This window comes from Pseudonaja textilis, chromosome Z, assembly GCF_049901715.1.
Source record: "Pseudonaja textilis isolate UNSWEBS1 chromosome Z, rPseTex1.2, whole genome shotgun sequence".
Lineage (NCBI taxonomy): Eukaryota > Metazoa > Chordata > Lepidosauria > Squamata > Elapidae > Pseudonaja > Pseudonaja textilis.
Window position 1 is genome coordinate 112,145,794 of NC_142008.1, and position 10,645 is coordinate 112,156,438.

The 10,645-nt window shown below is 35.7% G+C and overlaps 1 protein-coding gene across 1 annotated transcript; it reads right to left on the reverse strand.

Annotated features, from left to right (window-relative positions):
• Positions 1–1,280: 1,280 nt before the first annotated feature.
• Positions 1,281–10,412, reverse strand: LOC113452512 (vomeronasal type-2 receptor 26-like). Its single transcript, XM_087916139.1, has 5 exons — positions 10,378–10,412; positions 7,419–7,710; positions 6,231–7,085; positions 2,421–2,547; positions 1,281–2,176 (listed from the first exon to the last, which is right to left on the reverse strand). The coding sequence occupies exons 1-5, from the start codon at positions 10,410–10,412 to the stop codon at positions 1,281–1,283; spliced, it is 2,205 nt and encodes a 734-aa protein (XP_087772265.1).
• Between the last annotated feature and the right edge of the window lie 233 nt (positions 10,413–10,645).

Genomic DNA, 10,645 nt, shown 5'->3' on the forward strand with positions numbered 1-10,645 from the left:
CTGGCTCCATTGGTTGATACAGGTTGCTGACAGCATCCTAGGTGTCAACAAGAATCTTCTTAAAATGTATGTTGTTTTGAGTAGCACAATATTTTGCAGGAAGCTGCAAATTCTTGATGTACTTTGCAAAATTGTTGGACATTGTACAAAGTACCCTGATGACAATGGGTATCACTGTTACATGTTTCATCCAATAATTGCGTAGTTTTGATATCCAGGTCATAATATTTCAAAAAAAATTTCCAGTTCTTTTTCATTAGAATTATGATTATACATTTTTGTCATTCTAATAAATGCAACAAATTACTTAGGCCTTCTGAAACATTTTGGGATTTGGCTTCTTGAAATTCATTGAAAGCAGGAAACAAAACACAGGTATAAAACCACTATTACACCAATATCTTTAAGCAAAATTTAAGGCAGTTACATGAGAGAAGTTAAGAAGTAATTCTCCATCACAATCTTCTTCCAAACTCTTTATTCAATTCCCACAACAACATAACTGTGGATGCTATCATGCTTCAAGGGGTACTAGTATTGATTGTTTCCCAATTTGTGGACAGCCATGTTATCCATAACACCAACATTTTAAAAAAAAACATACTTCTGAAGAATATTAGGATGGTTGGCAAGATTTTTTTTAATCAAATATTTTATGAGGCTTATGGGTTCCAGGACACAAATTCAATAAGTATGAGACAACTGAACATTGTAATTTTAAAAACCAATTTTTAAATACAATTATCTTCTTGATTAGCTATTCCCATTTATTCTTATTGGAGCTCAGAATAATGATCTAATAGTTCAAAAAGAAAAGATTCATGGAAACTCTCTAGGTCCTAAAGTTAACTTGGAAATATAATCACAGCTAACTCTTTGAAAGTCGCCTTCTTGTGTGACCCTACCTCAATACCTATCTACACATCCTGAAAATTATGAAAAAGTTGTTATAGAAGAGAAAAATGTCTGAATGATAAATGAGAGTTTGCAGTCAAACAGGTTCTCTGTATGTTTATTTTTCCAATACTGTCTAACTTCCTGGTTTGTCTTATTTTCATGGGAATCTTCATGCAAAGCAAAGGTGACACGCTAAATTATCTGTCATAGTTTCACAGAGTGAGTGCAATAGGGATATATATCTGTGTCCCTATATATCAAGGTATTCTTATATGTCACATTGACATGCTGATATGAGGGAATAACACAGAATCCCCAAAGCAGCCCCCCAAACCCAAACCCTTTATATTATATGGAAAATAACCAAGATATAAATATCAATTTTATTTTCTTATTAATTGCTCCTTCTTATTCAATTCAGGTCTCAGAATAATGATATAGCACTTGGGAGAAAAAATGCAGCCCAGCAATCCAGCTGCTGAAGCCAAAATGGAGAAGATCTCCACAGCAACCACGTATTTTCCCTTGGTGCTCAAATAGGTGGGAACAAATGACACCCAGACACTGCAAAAGACCAACATGCTGAAGGTGATGAATTTGGCTTCATTGAAGCTGTCAGGTAAATTCCTAGCCAAGAAGGCCACTGTGAAAGTGACAGTGGTCAAGAGCCCCATAAAGGCAAGGACAGTATAAAACATTGTGGTTGAACCTTCGTTACATTCCAGGACAATTTCTTCAACCATGGAGTGCATGTCTGAATCTGGAAATGGGGGAGACATTGCCAACCACACTACACAGATAGTGAACTGAACCGTGAAGACAGATAGGACAATAGTGTTGGCCATCCTTCTCCCCACCCACTTCCTCATTTTGGAGCCTGGCTTTGTGGCCATGAAAGCAAGAACTACTATGGTTGTTTTACCCAAAATACAAGAAAGAGCTATAGAGAAAGTGATGCCAAACGTAGTTTGTCGCAAGAGACATTTCACTCGATCAGGTTGCCCAATGAAGAGCAGAGTGCAAAGGAAGGAGAACAGGAGAGCAATGAGAAGTGTGTAGGTGAGGTTCCTGTTGTTGGCTTTGACAATGGGAGTGTCCTGGTGTTTAATGAAGATTCCCAGGACCGCAGCTGAGATGACAGAAAATGAGACTACAATCATTACCAAAGAAATACCCAACAGCTCTTGGAAAGTTAAGTAAGTTACAGTTTTTTGAAGGCAATTATTTTGACCCTTGTTTGGATATTGATCCTCTGGACATGGGAAACAGTCATCTAAGTCTGGGGAAAAAGAACAAATAAAACTGTTTCACAGAACCATGATAGGTTTTAAGTATGAAGAATTAATAGCATACTTTATTTACTAAGATATTATGACTTCATATTATTTTTTTTTGAAAATAATATACAAAATGCACAAAGTATACAACCTATCAGATAAGATTTTCAGACACCATAATACTTATTCTTAATAAATTTATATTTATTAAATTAATCCATATATTCAACATATTCCTTTGCTTACCCAATTGGTCAGCTATCTTCCCATCTGGACACTGTCTACAGTCATAGCAGCAGGATAATTTCCCTTCAATTTTTACCTTGCTGGAGCCAGAAGGACATTTCTCATTACAGATGGAAAGAGGCATTGTCTGTTATAAATAAAATGAGATTTCTTTCATATGAAGCATTTATGTGTTGGGAGTTTCTATTTCATCAATTATACATACCCAAACTCTTCCCATCCTTGTCAATCCTTAGTGTCCAATTTCATCATTTTCTTTTGTTTTAAATTCATTAAAATTCAATTCAATTCAATTAATTTGTTCCTCAATCCTCAGCAAGTAGAAGAGGTGTGAACTTTAACTGCCAGAATTTCACAACCAGTATGTTGAAGTTTGGAATTGAAGTCCACACCTCATAAATTTGCTGAGTTTGAGAAACAAGCACCTGTTGGGTTTTTTTTTAAACAAACTTTATTCAGTTTTTCACATTAAAAATAAAAATCTCTTTTTAGTGGACAACATATTTCTGGGTCATCACCTTTACATACAAATATGATAGCAATTATACATCGATATATGCATACTTAATTCGATTTTTACCTTTTCCATTCCAAATTTTCAGTAAGGAGAGACAACATTAATTCTAATCGAAACATCTTTTTATATCATTTCATTTATTTCAAATATAATCCTCTGGATATTTATTTTTGAAAATAGAGATAAACAATATATTTTTGCCTAATAATAATAAAGTTTAATTCTAAATTCTTTCATTAATCTCAATCTAAACATCTTTTTATTTCATTTCAATTATTTCAAATATAATCCTTTAATATTTATTTAAAAAATAAAAAATAAACAATATATATTTACCTAATAATAGTAATAATAAAGTTACTAAAGTCTCCCCTTGCTTTTAATAGTTTATATTAAACTTATTAATTTAGCTGGTTCCACAGCATATCCCCGCCCCCTTTATTAAGAGTTATCCGTATCTATATTACCCTGGTTTCTAAATATTTTTATTCACAGAAATATCCTTATTACACCTTGTCACCCTGCAGAATCCCCTTTTTCATTCATCAACCATTATCTCTGAAAAAACAATTTCTTTTCAGCATTTTATTAGTTCTGTGTTTCTTTCACATGCCTGTTTCTTAAGGCTTCTTCTCCCCCTCTTTTCCCCATATCTTTTCTCATTCCAGTTTATATCCCTCTCTTTCTTAATATCTTCCTTTCCCCCTTTCTGCTGAGTCTTCCTGCCTTTCCTGACTTCACAGGTATTCCCTCTTTTAATTGCCTTCTTAAATCTCAACTTTTTAACCATCCTTCTTTCCCCACTTCCTTGTAGCGTTCTTTGTGTTAATTGTCTATTTAAAATGTCTTCTCCTTGAGTCGACTCCTCCTCCTCTGAAAATCTTTCCCGGTTCGAAGCCCCATTTAGCTGTCAGACATATTTTCTTTTTTTTTCTCAGCCCCTTTGTAATTTCGCTGCTCACTTTTCTTTTCTTAAAAATTCTGTTACCTTAGTCCGGGGGTACTTTTATTCAATTAAATTGCCCAGTTGTCCCAGTTCAGATGTCATTCACCTCTTTCTTCCCTCCAAATCTTAGTCCAGCTGAGTCGTCCTCTTCAGGGTGGCCATATTAGACCACCACTGCAGTCATCTTCGGGAGGAAAAAAAACCAAGCCCAAGGGGGGGAGATGCGGCTCCCCACAATCAGGCTTGCTGCTTGCTCTTACTCCGCTGCCCCTCCAAGGCAGTTTTAGCCCCTAATCAAAATGATTGGGGCTCTCCAACAAAAGAGCACGGGCAATAGCCGCAGAGAGTTGCAATCTACTGCCCGTCAGCGAGGAGGCTCCGCCTTCTCAGCACCTGCTGTTTTTGATCTGAAATATTCATTTTTAATATATATTTGCATTCTATTTTATCAAATACCAATTTATCTTATTGGCTTGTCTTAGCTTATCTCAATTTCATTGCATTGAACTCAATGCTCATGCATTGATATGCTCAACTGACTAATCACAAAATCTAGTACTACAATTACTGAGATGATTTTGCATTGGAGATAATCAATGGTTATGGGCATTTCAATTTTAAGTTACCCATTTATATTTTAGCAGTTTATGTTCACATCACATATAAAAATATTGAGGCTGCTAAATCCAAAGGTTGTTGTCGTGATAGTCATTTAATCATTTATTTCTGTGGATGAATGAAGACGCGATTTGTTAAAAACTGAAAAACGAAACACACCTGGTTAAATACAAGGGGCCAAACAGCATCCATAGTAGAAATGGTGTGGAACTTGTCTGGGGGAGCCATGGGATCAATGCTTCCAATTTGGACTCTTAGAAAGGACTTGTTTGGAAATGTGACCCAATTGAAAACATCAAACCCAGTTTCAAATTCTCCATTGGGGCCAAAAGAAACCTGTTCTCCAGCACTGTTGTTAAAAGAGACTTGCTGCAAAAAATGGTGGAGCTGAATGAAAAATCAAAGCAATATAAATATTAACTGGATTTTTTGAAATCATATGGAGAAACCTCAGTTCCTTCTGTTTTGCTTACAGTCAATAAAATGCCGTTTTTCTTCATCAATCTACACTGTTTTGAATTGAAAAACAAATAAAAAATAATTGAGAACCATTTAAATTTGAAATTTCCTTCATGCTATTGATTGAAAAAGTTTTACATTTGAAACTGTTAAATATACAGGTTGTAGATTAAATAAGATCCTTTACATATTATTTCATACATGAAGTACATATTCAGAGTTTTGCAGCATTAATTCAGCTCCAGAAAAATAAACACCGATGGCTGTTTATTTACAACACTTATAAACATAATACGTAGATTTTATAAACCATTTGTAGATTTTTCCAACACGCAGCAAACTCAGACAGAAACATGTTACAAGTCACTTCAGCAGACAAGCAAATTAGTTTCTCTTTTACTTTAGTTGAGCAGGCAAGCAGAAGAGAGAAGCAGTTCATTTCAATAGACAGATTCAGCACCCAATAGATTCCGAGCTGCACAGCTTAACATAGAGGCTACTTCTAATTTCAGTTTCCATCCTAGGCTATTTCTAGTTTCAGTTTCCAAACTGTCCCCATTGGCTGATTTAGTTACCATGCCTATTCATTGGCTGACCTTGTTACCAAGTTCTATCCCAGTTCATGAATATACAACATAAGTTATATATTTAAACTTTTTCATTATCTTCATTTTATTTTCAAACTTCATCCAATTTTGCATGCAAGATCTTTGTTATTCAGATCATTCAGATCATATTTGAAAGGTAATGAAAAACAGTGTTTTCTTCATATAACAAAGCCAATAATTATATGTAAAAGGATGGACCATGAGGGTAAGTATTTCATAAAAAATATGAAATACAAATAAATAAATATTCTTTCATTTTTTAACCATCCAAACAAGAAGGAAATGAGAAAAAAACATCGAGATTACAAACTAAGCAATGTGGTATATGCAGGACAATGCCGTGAAATATGTGGAGATTTCTTCATTGGGGAAAAAAAAAAACTCTTTCTAAAACATGGCACAACATGAGAAAGTAAATCCATGAGGATATCAACAGTCTGCATTTAAAAAACAAATTTTGAAGACAATGAAGTCCACGTTTTGGAGAGAGAAGACTGCTGGTTTGAAAGACTGATCAAAGAGGCCCTATGTCAAAATTGATCAGCTCTCTCTCAACAGAGGGGGAGAGATACCACATCATCTATCTCCAGTCTACTACACAGTCCTTTAAAATCAGTACTTTTATACCGGATCATCCTTTATTTTGCATTAGCAAATGTTACCTGCCACGTTGATTGAATAAAATGCTTCTGCCTCCTCTGATCAAATTTTCGACCATCTTTGAGTTGAGAGGCATGCAAGGCCCTCAGAGCATATGCCACAGCATAGACTGCATTGTAGATGCTGTAACTAAGTGCACCCATGGTGGTCTCAAAGACAGAATTAGGAAGAGTGTCCAGCTTCTCTTCTCCAGTGCAGATCCTTTCAGCATTCTCATCTGAAATATCACTAGAAAATGAGCATTCAAATACATCTTTCCAGAAATCCCTAATAAACCCATTGTCTTTTTCAAAAATTGGGTTTTTCGTCTGCATGAATTGTTGGAATCCTATTAGCTCTTTTGAATGAAGTGCAAAGGAAATTGCACCATGGAGAAAATCAAGGGGGAATGGTCTTTGCATTAGAATAGAGGTGAATTCCATTTGAGCTGACATGATCCAAACTTTGGCTTTTCTCTCCTTTGGAATATCATCAGAATCTAAAACAGAGAGCATCATCCTCAATGGCACTGTGTTTTCAGCATTCAAGATCACACCAATGACTGTACTCCCCATGATTATTCTATATAATTTATCTGCTTCCTCCACCATTTCAGCAGCTTCACTACCATACATCAGTGGGAAAAAACATTCTATAAAGTCAAAGCAGATTCCTCTCTCTGAAAACATGGAAAGACTCTTTTGAATGAACCTCTCTCTATCTTCCTCAAACTGAGAAATCATTCCAACCCAGATCCATCCAAAATGCAAGAGTAAGTACAGGATTCCTTTAAGTTGGTGGATCTCATCAGGGAACATCCATTTTACAAAAATTGCTGAATTGTCATTATATGTCAAGGGTGGTGATCCAAATGTGACCTAAGTGGGGAAAAGGCAGAAGAACCAGAGGTTTTTTTTAGAAAAAAAGGACTAATGCATATATCTTTATATACTAACTGGGCCTGAGTGGGTGTTCCAGGCAAGTTCCTATTAATGAAATTTTTACCAAATAATATCTGCAAATTTAGTACTGCTCATCAGGCTAAAAGTAGAATCCTTTCTCCATAATCTTCATAATCTACTAACTTCCTCATCATTAAAAAACGCATATTTTTTGCTTCCAGAATCCTTTTCATAAGAGTGATTATCAGGACTCAACATTTGAAAATAATACACTTGTGGATTTTCCATCTTTCTCCATATTTCACTCACCTGGGGAAATTTATAGTTGCACAGAGTGGTTGCCATATTGAGACAGGTTTTAGTCTGGGGTCCTCCAATGATGGCCACCACATTTGTCTGGTCATTACATTTGTAATTTGGGATAAATTTATCTTTTGTAGATAGAAATTCCATAGCTAAAAGGTAAGTTGTATAATCCTCAAAATAGTTGGTAGCGATGTGGAAACCGAGGCTAACATTGGACAAAATCCCAGAATTTTCATTGATGTCCTTTACAGCAAATGCTAGAGCCAAAGTGTGTTGGTAATTTTGGGTGAGGAACCTTCAGTGAGAATTATAAACTGAATGAATATACTTCTGCTTTAGATTTGGACAGTAAATATTTTAAATATGTTTGTGTGTGTGTATATATATATATACACACACACATTTAAAATATCTAATGTCTAAGGATATCTACTGTCTGTCATACAGGCACATATACACAATACATACATACTTAGTGTGTCCATATATGTGTATTTGCACATGCATACATTTATACTTACACACAAAAACAAATATCTGGAAAAGCATAATTTGATTATATGATAGGGAATCATAGATAGGGTGTAGCAGTAAGCTAAAATTGAACCAAGGAAGCATTTGTACCCTGCTTTCTTCTGTATTTTAGATTCTTCTTCTGTACTTAAGATTTTAAATTCATGATAAAATATCTCTTCCAGAATGAATTTGGATGCTAAGGTAGTATTTGATTTCAGTTTTGTCTCTATTTTGCCCATTTTTTTCTAAGAGCAGGAAGTCAGTTCCATTTTTCCACCATAGAACTGTGAAAACTAGAAACATTTCTCAAACACATCACAGGACTTAGTGTTTTAATTTTTGGTTGTGATGAAATGTGAAGAAGCTTGGAATTATACTGAGGAGATCTCCAGGTTTTGAATTTTTCAATCTTTTTAGTGCCCTAGAAAGTTGATTTGTCTCAATTTAACCTCCAGTGATTGAAGAAGCTGATTTTCTCCCAGTTATGGAATGAAAAATGGCTAACCATGGACACTGGATTAGCATACTGACCAGTAGCAACTGAAATATTTCAACAGAAAAATGGAACATAGATAATACAGTATAGGTATAAATAAGGAAAATAAGAAGAAGAGCTGGAGGAGGAGTAACAGGGGGATACTTACATGTACCGATCAAGTACTTCATGAGAAGGAAGGCTTTGGAAAGTGATCTCATTTGAAAGAAAGAAGACTTGAAAAATAATTGCAGCAATGATTAAGTCTCCAGACTGATAATACTTGTGAACGACTGGAAGAGGACTACTGAGCTTGCAATTGTAAATAGGAGAAATTAACAGGGTAGGAAAAAAAGATAAAACTACGATCCTGATCATAACCAACTCAGTGTAATATATAGTCATTATAGACATTAAAGAGCAACTGCTATGTTACCATTCAACCAAAGCCATGGGTTGGGCACTCATTTACATTACGAAATATAATGCAATGAAGGTTATCTGGAATTAAGACAAGGATGTATCACAGATCAAGCACAAATCCTTCTTTTTCTACATGCAGGTAGTTCTTTATATTTCTGAACAGATGTGAATGCTATGTTATGTCTTAATCTTAGGATCATAATTTTGTCAGTGTCTACTGAAATTCTCTTGAGAGATAGAGTAGAAGGGACACTGACTATACTTAATTAGTAATCAGTACTATTATTTTTTCCAAAAATACTGTCTTTGAAGAATATCAGAAGGAAGCATGTTTACCACATCTCAGTACTCACTGCAACATTGCTATGAACCTTTGAAACTAATACACAAAGTATAAAATGGTGTAGTGGGAGGTTATATCCATGAACGAGAAAGCAAAATACAATTAGAAAGAAAAAGAAACATGTCTGTTGAGTTCATAGTGTTCTCTCCTTTGTTAAATACAGGATCTATGTTATAAAGTGTTACTGTAACATTTACTTAAGCTTTAGAAGGATTTACTGATCCAATATCCTATAAACCTGTGCATATTGTTAGGTGGGACCTAGCAGGAAAGCACTTTCTGCCTGGCCTTATCTTGGAGATCATTTTTGCTCTCAAGATGTGGCTGGCCCCAATCATGTTATCCTTCTGGAAGGGCCTTAAAAGACCAGAAAGTCAAATGTCCTGGGGATAATATCTTAGAGGGGATCCTACTACATCATGTTATATGGCAGAAAATGGTCTGTCTTGATATGACACAATATGATATTTAATTGAAGTGCACTGTCTATTATCCTATTTTGCCATTTAGTTTCTATCTTTGTAATTTAGTATGGAATAAATCAACAAATGGAAGTTAAAATCAAATACTAATCGACTTTTACAAGCAACTGCTAGTTTTATTTTTGGTTCTTTTTTCTTTATTTTTCTTCTGCCCTTTATAAAAAACAATAAGTAGCAATCTAATGGAGATTTCACTTTTTAGTATGTAGCTCAAGTAAGAAACAAAACAATTCCATCCATTTTACAGTTATTTATTAAGGATTAGATAGCTCAAGATTTTCAGTCATCATAATACCGATTAAAAATAGCAATCTAATGGAGATTTCACTTTTTAGTATGTAGCTCAAGAAAGAAACATTTATTATACTGTTAGATCTGGGAGGATGGTTCAAGAATGGAGGCAAGACTCAGATAACAACAGCTCTTTATTAGTGACTTCAGATCTGAGCGAAATATCCCAGCCGCAGCAGCCCCTTATATAGCGCTGGCTGCGGCTAGGCAGCCAATGAAGGCGATTTGAGTTTGCCACTCTTAGCTGGGCCAATCGCGGAAGCCCATTTACTAGCCAATCGGATCAGTCTGCGGTGACCAATCATGATCTGCTATTTGTGGGCCAATCAGAGTTGCAGGCTTTCGAGCCTGCTAGTCTGGAAAACCCCTCCCCTCTCGGTTCCGTTTAAGGGGTGGAGTTATATAGTCTTGCAGGTAGGCAGGTCTTCATACCTGTCTACCCGACTTATGTAATTCCAATTGTCCATGTTCAAATTCGGGTTCAGCTGGACTGCTTGCTGGATCTAGCTGTAATGGTGCCATAGTTGGGACTCTCTCCTGATGCCCTCGGGGTGATTGAGTCCTCAGCTTCGTTGCTACCGCTATGGTTCCCCGAGCTCGCTGAACCTGCTTGGCTGCTGCTTCTTTGTGAAGTGTTCGTCTGCCCAGGTTCAACTACGGCTGGTGAGTATTGCAAGCTATGGTGTGGTGATCTCGGGGT

Excerpts from the sequence above, each read along its gene's own strand:
- LOC113452512 (XM_087916139.1), bottom strand. The coding sequence starts at position 10,412 with ATGGACAATTGGAATTACATAAGTCGGGTAGACAG. Across the intron at positions 2,548-6,230 it reads TTATTCAATCAACGTGGCAG|ACAATGCCTCTTTCCATCTG; the intron begins GTAACATTTGCT and ends TATTTATAACAG. Across the intron at positions 2,177-2,420 it reads GAAGATAGCTGACCAATTGG|ACTTAGATGACTGTTTCCCA; the intron begins GTAAGCAAAGGA and ends CTTTTTCCCCAG.